We start from the raw sequence: 11845 nt of genomic DNA on the forward strand, positions 1-11845 counted from the left end.
TCCAGTCAGTCCATTTCCAGTCTGAGCACAGAGCACAGCTTGTCCATGCCAGCATTTCCTAAGAGGAGGGAGGAGCCCTTGGTGGGAATAAATAGGCATCACTGTTCACTGGGGAGAACAACAGTCCAACCAAGTGGCAATCCTGAACATCGGGAGTCAGCTACTGCAGAGGCTGGCAGCTGGCTGGTATCAGCTCTGCAGGTAATGCCCAGGATTCCTTTCTCCAGGGACAGAAAAAGGAATCTTCCCAGTACCATGTGATACTGGCTATGGCCTACAACCTACGTTTGTGGGGGTGGGGCAAGGGCTTTGTCTGAGATACTGGGTTAGAATCAGGGAGCATATCTGGAGTTCATAAAATCTTCTCTCTGATCTGTTTCTCTTGCCTATGGATAATGCAGATGCTGTGGTCTATGCTCATGGAGAGTAAATGGAGCCTGCTTTTCTGACTCCACAGGGCAGACGTTTTGAGACTTTGTCTAGAATGCGTGCTGCCGTCATGGCTAGGGTGAGACAGGACTGTTGCACAGTCACTCTGGGGAAGGCGGCAGCTCTGTCTTGCTCACGTCACAGAGGAGATGCCCGGGGCATTGGGATCTCACTTCCCTCTTAGATCCTAGATCTCCTGGCCTAGTCGAGGGACTTCATCCTCAACTAGGGCAGCAAAGAAGGCTCAGTCGCCGAGCCATGCTTCCTGCCGTGCGAACTGAGCAACCTCTTTTCTCTGGAAATAATTTTGGCACAAAACATTGTTTAGTGCTTTTCCAAAGAAACAGTTGCATCACTCTGAATCCCTGACTCATCTGCAGGCATGTCACAGGGATGGGAGCAAGTGGCTTAGTCACAACATTCCTCCTCTGGTCCTTCTAACTCCCCGTCTCTCCCTATCTTCCCATGGCTCCATCCTCCTCTCCCTAATACCCCCTCCTCTACATCCCTGCCCATCTTTCTTCCACTTTCTCACTCCTTTTTTCCCCAAACTCCTGCTCTCCCCTTTCTCTTCTTCCTCTGCCTCCCACTCATCTACCTTTGGACACACGTACAGATGGCCAGAGGCTAAAGGTATATGATGTTCTTTACCAGGATCGCAGGTGTCCATTAGGATGCCTGTAGCCCCCACTCTGGGTGTATATAGGAGAGATGGACCCCTAGACATTCCCTACACTCCCAATGTCCACAGTAAGGTTACCAATAAGGTAACCTGGACCCCTCACCAAGCTGCACAGAGAAGTCCACCCATTTGCCTGCTACCACACAGCCATTCTGACAGTCAACATGAAATCTGGTTCAGGTGTCAAGGACTGACACTGCTAGTTCTTCTTCCCAACAGGAGGCCTTCCAAGCCTGAGGTACAAACCACCATGTGGTTCCCTGGCAGGGCTGGGAGAACCTTCCCCTACTCATCCTACTAATACCTGTTCTCGGAGGGTTCAAGGCTTTGGCACTGCACCAGATGTCTCCAGTGTTTCTTCTCAATTGACATCCACACTCTCAGAAACATTCTCTGGATGTAGGCCACAGTTTTGAGATTTTGCAGACTTGCCACGAAAAGGATAAGATAGATCCTGTGCTAATTACTGCTCCAAGGCTCCTGATGTCTGGAGAGAGAGAGAGAGAAAGAGAGAGAGAGAGAGAGAGAGAGAGAGAGAGAGAGAGAGAGAGAGAGAGAACGAACACACTGCTGAACAGCTGAACAGACAGGGCTTCAACCCATCCCCTGCTTCTATTTTGGCTTGCTCTTTGACCCTGGAATATCCCTTTAACTCTCTGAGTATTTGATTCTCTGTCAGGAAACTTGGCTTCTGAAACAGCACTTCCAACATGGTAGTAGGGAACACATGGTGTCCTTCTGCCATCTGAGTGTCCAGAGCAATTGCTGTGAGCAGTCCCAGAGGCAGGAAGAGCAGCACAGCAGGATACAATGCCCCCCCCCAAATGGGAGAACTAGGAGATGGTCAGAGCACCAGTTGGTCCTCCCAGACTCAAAGGATGTTTTCCTTTCAGCCTGGAGAACAGAGAAGATGGCCTTCCTTGCAGCTCTGGGAATTCTGATGGCCGGGATCTGCCCTGCTGTCCTCTGCTTCCCAGATGGCACATTGGGAATGGACACTGCAGTCCAAGAAGACCAAGACAATGGGACACTAGTGGACAGTCTCACATTGGCCTCCATCAACACTGACTTTGCCTTCAGCCTCTACAAGAAGCTGGTTTTGAAGAATCCAGATAAAAATATTGTCTTCTCCCCACTTAGTATCTCAGCTGCCTTGGCTGTTGTTTCCCTGGGAGCAAAGGGCAACACCATGGAAGAGATTCTAGAAGGTCTCAAGTTCAATCTCACAGAGATCTCTGAGGCAGACATCCACCGGGGCTTTGGACGTCTCCTACAGCTGCTCAGCCAGCCAAGGGACCAGGTGCAAATCAATATAGGAAGCGCCATGTTTATTGAAAAGCGCCTTCAGATCCTGACAGAATTCCAGGAGAAGGCAAGGGCTCTGTACCAGGCTGAGGCCTTCACAGCCGACTTCCAGCAGCCTCTTGAAGCCAAAAAGCTCATCAATGACTATGTGAGCAAGGAGACCCAGGGGAAGATCAAGGAACTGATCTCAGACCTGGAGAAGCAGACGTCCATGGTGCTGGTGAACTACATCTACTTTAATGGTGAGAGTGGTCACTGCTTGGGAGTGGAGGGAAGGAATCTCGGCTGGGTGTCTATGTCATTAAGATGACAGCTGAAAAGGAGATGCTCTAAGACTTGTAGACATAGGTACCTAACTTCTTAGTACCCAAAGCCCTTACTCTTCCTCTGGGGTTTTCTAATACTGTTATGCTTCATGGTACATAGTCAACATAACCCCTGATCTGTCCATCTAAGAAGGCTGATCTGGCTGTAACTTAAACTTAGCTATTAGCAGAATGCCATAGCTCACATATCCAGTCCTACTGGAGTGTGCAGAAGCCATGGCTACTCCCTACAGAGACAGAGTTCCTCACGCTACCCACTGCAGGCATTTCGAACATGCTCCTGTAGGAAATGTCCATCCTTGCTGTAAAACCTCTGTCTCTAGTAGGGTCTAGGTGGAATGGGAAACTGTTGCCCTGAGGAGGCTGACTGCCCTAATCTTAAGAGAGAAATAGCCTACTTCCTTGTTCTAGCCTAAGATTTAGATTCCTGCTGAAATTACTTCTTTGTTCTAGCCTAATGTCAGATTCCTGCCTGAACCCTACTTCCTTGTCCTCGGCCAACGTTATATTCCTGCCAAGCAGCCCATTTCCTTGTCCTTGACCCATGTCAGATTCTTGCCAAGCAGCCCCAAAGGTTCTCTGCCTTGACCTTGGGCTGGGACAGGGAAGTAGGCTCAGATACTTTGGCTATCCTGATAAGCCCTTAGAAACAGTGATCACAGGAGTGTTCACGTAATAGGGTTTAATGCCTTGCTTTTTCTTTGACTATTTGTGTTAATTGTATTGTTTGTTCCTTAACAATTTGCATCTATTGTGTTGCTAGACCCTCAACCTAGAACTGACCTTAATACATGCATGTAATCAAAATGGTATAAAAACATAAAGGAGGAGAGGGGATGGGATAGGGGGTTCTAAGGAGGGGAAATGGGGAAAGGGGTGACATCTGTATTGTAAATAAAAAAATCCAATAAAAAAAAAGAAGGAAATTGGGACTGAATAAAAGAGAGTGAGAAAAAGTAGCATAGCCCAAAGCTAGTGAAGAGCCCTGCTGGCAATTACTACACAGGACTTCTCCCATGAGCCTTTTCTGTAATAAGTCCCACAGTGTACGTTGGTAGTGGAAGCACATAGTAGGAATCTGAGATAAACCTGAGCTGAACCTGGAGTTTTGGGGGGTGGTCCCAGCCCATGTGTGAGATGAGGACTCATTACTTGTGTCTTAACCACAATGTATGAGATTATGAACTGATCAAGATATGGGAGAACTCAGGCCGTGCTGTTCTGTTTCCCCTAAATCCTGTCCCACAAGCCATTGCCTTCTAGACATGGCTCCCTGAGGAAGACAGGACCCTCAACTCTCCCCAGGGTCCACTCTCACCACCTTCACTCTGGTCTCTCTTACACACTCCACCCCAGGTCCCTGACTGTGTCAGGAGCTCAAGTAGCCAGGCTGCGGTTTTAAAGTTCCCTCTTCCAAACCAAGCCTGGAGACAACGCTCATAGCCAGCAGCTTGACAAATACCTGGGGTTTTCCAGTTCAGCATATGTCACACTAAGGGACACTCTGAGTGATCAAAGGTGCATGGATTGCTGTCACAACTCAGAAGCGGTCTTAAGTGAGGAGGAGGTGGCGTGTCTCTGCTGCTGTTACAATCTGATGATTTGTTCCTTCTTTAGGCAAATGGAAGACGCCCTTCGACCCTCGTGACACATTCAAGTCTGAGTTCTATGTGGGCAAAAGGAGGCCCGTGAAGGTGCCCATGATGAGCATTGAGGATCTGAGGACACCCTACTTCCGGGATGAGGAGCTGTCCTGCACTGTGGTAGAGCTGAAGTACACAGGAAATGCCAGCGCCCTCTTCATCCTCCCTGATCAGGGCAAGATGCAGCAGGTGGAAGCCAGCTTGCAACCAGAGACCCTGAGGAAGTGGAAGAACTCTCTGAAGCCCAGGTGCATGTCCTCAGGACCCAGAACTGTCTTTTATCCCTGTCCTGCTGTTGCCTGATGGCCAGTGTCCCTGTACCTCAGAGTCACAGTAGTACCCAGTGTAATGGTGGAGAGTCCCCAGGGGACAGGTGATCTTGAGTTGAATTTCCTTCTGCTGACTATGTCTTTTGGGCCCTGAGTTGCTGTAGATTTTGTTGTTCACAAGATGAGATCAGCTAGAACAAGGAGCTGAGGTCTCCTCCCTCTAACAGGCTATAAGTTACACAGAATCTCAAATGAGTTGGAAGGCAGAGGGAATTGTGGTTGACAGGAGATCAGCTCAGCCCTGAGGAGCTATCGCTTCCTTTCAACAGTCATCATTCACCACACATGGAATGATGGCTTGAAGACCTACTATGTGCCAAGCTCTGACTTAGACCCCTAGAGTATATCAGAGACTAAAGCACAAGAGTTCTTATCCTTATGGGCTTTCTTGTAATTGAGGAAGAGAGAGAAGGAATGTGGGAATTAAGCTGAACATTATTAGAAAGTTAATGGTAAGAAGTGGTGAGGTGGAGAGGGGCGTGTCAGAAGATAAGGAACACTGGAGCCTGCTGCTGTGTCCTATGTTAAATGGAAGGCTCGTTAGGTGATGTCTAAGTGCCAGCATGACAGGGAAGGGCTGCACTGTGTGGATCTAGGAGGAAAGCATTCTCAGTCAAGGAACAGCCAGGACCAAGTCAGGTTTTCTGTCCACTGTTCACACTCTTAGGCCCTGATGGATAATTAATGCATGAGGAAGAGCAAAGTCAAGTTGTCTAGTCATGAGTTGATAGAGGTCTTCACTCTAGTGAGAGAGTTGTCTATGGAGAGGAACCCCAGCTACGAGGTGGATTGAAGGAGCCAGACACCAGTGACCCCGTTTCTCTTTCATTCTCAGGATGATAGATGAACTGCACCTGCCCAAGTTCTCCATCTCCACTGAGTACAGCCTGGAGGACGTCCTTTCAGAGCTGGGCATCAGAGACCTCTTCTCCACACAGGCTGACCTGTCTGGGATCACAGGGTCCAAGAACCTGAGAGTCTCTCAGGTAAGACAATAAACGGAGTGGTTCAGCTTGGGTCCTGGATGTGGATGGTTAAGGCCATTTGAGTATGTGAGGATGGTACATATGTAAGAACACCTGCATTTCTCAGTTTCCTTCATGCCTGGGAGAGCTTGATTACACCCTAGCTACTCCTGCTGAGAGTATGCAGCCAGTCTGTCCTCTACCCCTTGAACATAATCACACCCAAGAGCCCATGGTGGGGCAGTACCTGTGCTTGGTGTTAGATCACCATGGGTACCAACCTGTGCTGCACTGCAGGTGCCACCCACAGTCCGCTGCCGAGCCAAAGCATGTCCAGCCTCAGCTTCTTCACTCCAGGCCTGGGACAGTACTTCTTTACCAGCACACAGAATAGTAGCAGTAAAGATGCTAACAAGGGATCTATGACAGTTGTGATGAGAATCCAAGGAATATGAGAGAAGATGCCTTACACCCTCATAATACATTCCTACGTGCACTGCCTGAAGGTGCTTAATGTCCTCCCCAGTGCCTACTGAGCGCCTGGGGCTCAGATCTGTACCAGCAGGGTGTGGCTGTCAGGGAATATGAAGCATTGCCCTGTGTGTTGCTGTTGTATATCCCAAGGATGCTGGAGCAGGCGGGATGCTGAATCTTGCACTGGCTGCCAGCACACTGGCTGTTCCCTGTGGGGCTATTGAGAGGCTGCCTGTGGGGAGATGCCAAGCATTGCCTGCTCCTGTCCTCCTGTTTTAGTCAGTTTGAGGGCAGCACGAATTTAGACACCAAGCAGACCCAGAGTGTGCCTAACCTCACACCCTGAGCAGAGACTTGGAAAAGTCAGGGGTAGGGCTCATGGTAGAAACAGAGAAATTCCCCAGCAGATAAGGCCAGCACTCACTGCTTGCTCCACACCCCTCCTCTGCCCTCCCTGGTCTCCACTGAGTGATGTGTTTCTCTCCCCACAGGTGGTCCACAAGGCTGTGCTGGATGTGGCTGAGACAGGCACAGAAGCAGCTGCTGCCACAGGAGTCAAAGTTATCCCACTGTCTGGAAAACTGGACCCTCTGACTGTATATTTCAACCGACCTTTCCTGATGGTTATCTCTGACACAGAAACTGAAATTGCGCCCTTTATGGCCAAGATAGCCAACCCCAAATGAGACTAGAGCTTCCTAAGTGTTGGCACTTTTTTCCAGGAGCCAGGCATTGAGCCTGTCTGTGGGTCTCCATGTGTATTTTGGCTTCCATGCTCTGCTTGGCTGTAGCATGCCTAGATCAGACATGACGGTGTAACAACCTCATGCACAGACGCCTGTGGGTGCTCAGTGCCTTGCTCCAAGACTTCTTGGCAGCACTAGCTCATGTTCCTGAACCTGAAATTTGTCTTATTCCCTGCCCCTGCTCTGTCCCCTGTATCTGCCTCAACCCAAAAGCCTGAGCCCCAGCACACAGGCTCAGTCCCAACTTAGGCTCTGGTTAGGTCTCCCCTCAGCGTTGTTTGTCTTGATGGAACTATGCGAGCTAAGAGGCCAACCCACAAGGACCAAGAAGAAAACTTGCTGCCCTGTGTCTACCTGCAGCATCTGGGACCACTTGGTGCCCAGGTCTGCCTCACTCTTCCTTCTTCCAGGCTCTGCTACCCACTGCCCCTTGCAGGGTCTCCTGACCTTGTCCACATCTGGCACAGAGTTGGAGCCCCCACTTCTGCAGATGCATAGGGCCTGGTGGTCAGACCAGATCCTCTCCCCCCGGCACTCCTACTTAGAGTAAAGTGGCCTTTCTTTTAGTTCCCAGCTGACCAGCCTCACACAAAAGATGAACACCACCAACCAAAATCAAGAGGCAGGAGCAAAGGATCAATAAATATGTAACTGCATTGAATGTAGCAGTATTCTCTTAGCTCCTGTTGGCAGAGGGTGGCCTCCAATGACAACCAGGACATAGCGATTTTCACTCATAATCTGTGACTCCTGTGATGGCCCTTTGACCTACATACTATCGTGAGTCCTTTTATGGATGAGGAAACTGAGGCACAGAGAAGCCTAGTCATTTTTCCCATGACACACAGCTAGACATTACAATATTCCAAGTTTCCTGATGCCACAGGGACAACCAACCTTCACCAAGCTGAGAGTCTGTTCCTGAGGTTTCACAGTGGTGGTGAGCAGGTGGATGACAAAATAAGACCCTAGATACTTTAAAGAGGGCACCCAAAGGGGCCTGGGACCGGGATGTGAGACCTGAGGGGAGATTCTCTGAGCTTTAAGGATGTGAAAGGGAAGGGAAGCAGAGGAAAGGCCCAGCTGCAGGGGGAACTTTTGTGAAGTATGGAGTGGGGGACACCAGGCTCCACCCAGAGTCTGTGGGAGTGGGAGCAGAGCTTCTCTGTGTCACCCCAAGGCCTGCTGAGGACTTGGCCAGCTGCAGTCCCTCCTTGCCACTTCCCTGGCTTTGCCCTTTCACAGTGAGGAGAAACAGAAATCCACTTTAGGATCTTTTGAAACATTCCAACTTCCGGGGCCAACAAGGAAATAGCTGAGCGTGAGTTTAAGGTCAGTAGGGTAACCCAGTGATGCTGTGTCAAAACCAAAATGTAAGAAGAGAGTTGTGCACATGGATAACACACACACACACACACACACACACACACACACATTCACAAACACACAGACAAACATTGCACACCTGTTCAAGAATGACTCAAAGGTAGGGTGTTTTCTGACTATGTGCCAGGCTCTGTGTTCAAGTTCCAGTGCTCTCCCCAAAAGGAAAAGCCATCTTATGAGGCCTGTGGACATAATTAGTGACGTTTTTACTGCTGTCCAGGGTCAACATTTTGACTTTTCTGTCACTGACAAACAGCTTGAGGGACTTTGTTGTGTGAGGAAGGGGCTGTGCATAGACACCTCACCCACCCAGCTCCCCTAGTATCTGACAGCTGTGCAACATTGTGAGCTCCCAGAACTAAATGACAACATACTTCAAAGTGTCTGCTTTTATGTCACCTGAGTCTGTATGGTGGGGAAGAGAAAAAATTACTTTTTGTTTATTTGGTAGGTTTGTGGGTTTTTGTTTGTTTGGTTGGTTGGTTGGTTGGTTGGTTTTTGAGACAGGGTTTCTCTGCGTAGCTCTGGCTCTCTTGGAACTCACTCTGTAGACCAGGCTGGCTCCAAAGAGATTCATCTGTCTCTGGCTCTCGAGACCTGGAATTAAAGGCTTGTATCATCATGGAGCAGCTTTGAAAACTTCTTAGACAACAAGAATGTGTGGCGTTTTCTTCAATACAGTCAAGAGGTGTAAAGAGGTGGAGAGGCATCATATATATGACAGGCAGCATCTGTATGTATGTACATGTCATGCAATGTGCGTGTATACATATCCCATCATATGCACTTATCACATCCTATATGAGGCAAATAAAATGATAGCTAGACGGTGAGGAAGGACACGTGGCTCACAGACTTCTCTCCGTGCTTATTCAGTCAGGCACTTCTGTCCATCCCTGGCACCAAGCCAGCTAGGGAAGGACCGGGGATGCAGTTGCTAAGTTGTTTGTTTGTTTGTTTGTTTGTTTGTTTGTTTCTGGTTTTTCAAGACAGGGTTTCTCTGTGTAGCCCTGGCTGTACTGGAACTCGCTCTGTAGACCAGGCTGGCCTCAAACTTAAGAAATGCACCTGCCTCTGCTTCCCAAGTGCTAGGATTAAAGGTGTGTGCCACCACTGCCTGGCTTAGGACATGTTTTTAACAGTCACGGAGCTGCATGGAGACAAAATCTGGGACTCAGGCAGGTCTGTTCCAGGTTGACCAGAGAGTTTCTGATGTCATAGACTCTTGCCCCAAGGGTGGCTCTCCCAGGCCTGCTCTGCCCTGCCACAAAAGTCTCTGTGAGCAACATAGACTTTGCCTTCGGTCACTATATGAAGTTGGCTCTTCCTACCCCAGGAGGAAACATTCTCTTCTTTCTGACTAGCATCTCCCTGGCTTTGGCCACACATTCCCTTAAGACCCCAGCAGCCAGAAGAACTTGTCTCCTCGTTGACCTAGGTTCCAACCTCTCTGTGGTGCTGAGGCTGAGGGGGTCTAGGCTGGGTATATGATCTGCTAGTCCAGCTGCCAGTGTAGAACTCCCAACTATTTTTAATGCTGACCAGCACAGATTCATGAGCCTGGACCCTCAGTTCACTCAAGACCTGGGGAAGACCAAGACACATTTCACCACATACATAAAAAGAGCAGACCTAGGAGCGCTTGGGGACTAGAGCTGGGGACCTCAGCCAGGAAACTCCAGCAGTTCCGGTGAATCCTATTTTCTCCGCCTGCACCCCAAGTCTCACTGCCTGCAATAAATGGAGGTTTCTGTGCTGACAGACAGCAAGAAGGCATTCAGTAAATGCGGCGCTTCTGCTTGAATGCCTCTGGTACCAGAGAACTCATCACCTACCATATTTTAATGACACTTACTGAGTTCGTATGCAAAGAAAGAATTTCCTACCTTTAGTGTACACTACTGGGGGCAGGGTCTTGTTTGAAAAGCAGGCCCCCTATCCTGAGTGATTCTGATTCAGGGTCTGGGGAAATTTCCGACCCAAACCTCTTCACTGGAAGATCTCCGGTCCCTCACGGGAGTTTCTGCCTCGGGTGGGGGAGGGGAGAACACTATGATTTTCGTTTTGAGTGGCCCTGCAGGTAACCCCAGGACCCCTTGTGTTACAGAACGTGAACTCCTTGCTTCAGAAGGTCTGGGAAGGGTGCATGAAAATGGGAAGAGTCTTGAATAGAGACGTAGGGTAGGACACTGGGGAGAAAAGCTTTCTTTCTATGAAGCAAGAGGGCTGTTTTCAGGCTTGTCTGGCCAGAAATGTACAGCTAGCTTTGCAGACCCCCTAGTGGCCATTTGGGAGAAGGCAGTGGCGGACGTGGGTTTTCTCCAGTTTTCTCTCTTACCTCTGGAGAGTCATATTATTTGTGCCGCAGCGGCGGGTCGCAATCATTCACGCCCTGGCTGTCTTCGACCCTGACACCCTAATAAGGCAGTACACAACACAGCAGGGTAGGCAGAGACTGGTGCTCCTAACTCAAAGAGGAAAAAATAGATCTTGTTGGTCTTGCTATTTTGAGGACGTGAGATGCCACCTAGGCTGCCCCCAAACTGCCTGGCTCTGCCCTCCAGAGCTGCCTTATAGATGCAAGTTCCTGTGCTCAGAGAGAAAGCAATTTTTTTCTTAATTTCATTCTTTCTTTAAAAAGAGAAAAAAAAAGATGTGTGTGTGTGTGTGTGTGTGTGTGTGTACCCACGCACCTATCACGGGCACATATGTGGAAATCAGAGGACAACTTTTGAGCGTCAATTCTCACTACCCACCCTGTACAGGGTCTCTTGTTCCTGTCTCTCCACACAGAATTCCCGGCATGCCCCGCAGTGGCAGCACAGGCCACACACAGAGCATCAGTCCCAGGCGGGGTTCTTTAGTGCTCTGCTTGCTCCTGGTCCCTGGAGCTGTTGGGACCAGCACGGCACAGGACTGTGGTTCTCTCGGGCTCACATTTTTCAGGGAGTGTTAGGTTACTAACCATTCAGATGTCCATGGGTCTGAACACTGAGCATAGACATAAGCCTCTCTCCTCTCTGCCACCTACTGGCACACATGTGACACAGCAGCCATGCCTGCATCACTTTTAGGGACCACATTTTCTTAAGCTTTTATTTCTTGAGTTTCTTTACAGCTTCCTCTCAGCTACAAGACAGAAGTCCATCCTCAGCTTGCCCCTTTGTGCCATTCTAACACCACTGTCCAACCTTGTCCCCTTTTTCCCTTGAATTGCTGCACTGACCCCATGGATACCCCGCAAGCCCAGGATCTTTACCTTCCCAGCCTTGGCCCAGACTGTTTGGAACAGCCCATAATGTTCACCCCTTTCTTTAAATATGCAAATTCCTCACACCCTTCAAAATCCTGTCAAATGTGTATTGCCTTCCACTGTGCTGTTCTCTGTCACCCTTGCCACACGTGCAGAAGCAAGTCCCTTGGGTAAAAATCCCTTTAATGTCAACTCTTTTCTATCAAACCATGAGCTCTATGAAAGTCATTGCAACGTCACCTCCTGGTCCCTGCTGTACCTGGCACGGTGGATTATAAGAATGGACCCTCTATAATCATGTACTGAA

At 49.3% G+C, this 11845-nt stretch overlaps 1 protein-coding gene and 1 non-coding gene across 2 annotated transcripts; one reads left to right on the forward strand and one right to left on the reverse strand.

Annotated features, from left to right (window-relative positions):
• Nucleotides 1–72: 72 nt before the first annotated feature.
• On the forward strand, nucleotides 73–7560 carry LOC114618717 (serine protease inhibitor A3N). Its single transcript, XM_028764499.1, has 5 exons — nucleotides 73–201; nucleotides 2005–2658; nucleotides 4360–4633; nucleotides 5550–5700; nucleotides 6645–7560. The coding sequence occupies exons 2-5, from the start codon at nucleotides 2022–2024 to the stop codon at nucleotides 6837–6839; spliced, it is 1257 nt and encodes a 418-aa protein (XP_028620332.1). The 5' UTR covers nucleotides 73–201; nucleotides 2005–2021; the 3' UTR covers nucleotides 6840–7560.
• A 3673-nt stretch (nucleotides 7561–11233) lies between these two features.
• Nucleotides 11234–11366, reverse strand: LOC114618803. Its single transcript, XR_003711025.1, has one exon. It is a non-coding gene; the product is annotated as a small nucleolar RNA SNORA17 (small nucleolar RNA).
• Between the last annotated feature and the right edge of the window lie 479 nt (nucleotides 11367–11845).

This window comes from Grammomys surdaster, unplaced genomic scaffold (assembly GCF_004785775.1).
Source record: "Grammomys surdaster isolate TR1022 unplaced genomic scaffold, NIH_TR_1.0 144, whole genome shotgun sequence".
In the NCBI taxonomy this organism is placed as follows: Eukaryota; Metazoa; Chordata; class Mammalia; order Rodentia; family Muridae; genus Grammomys; species Grammomys surdaster.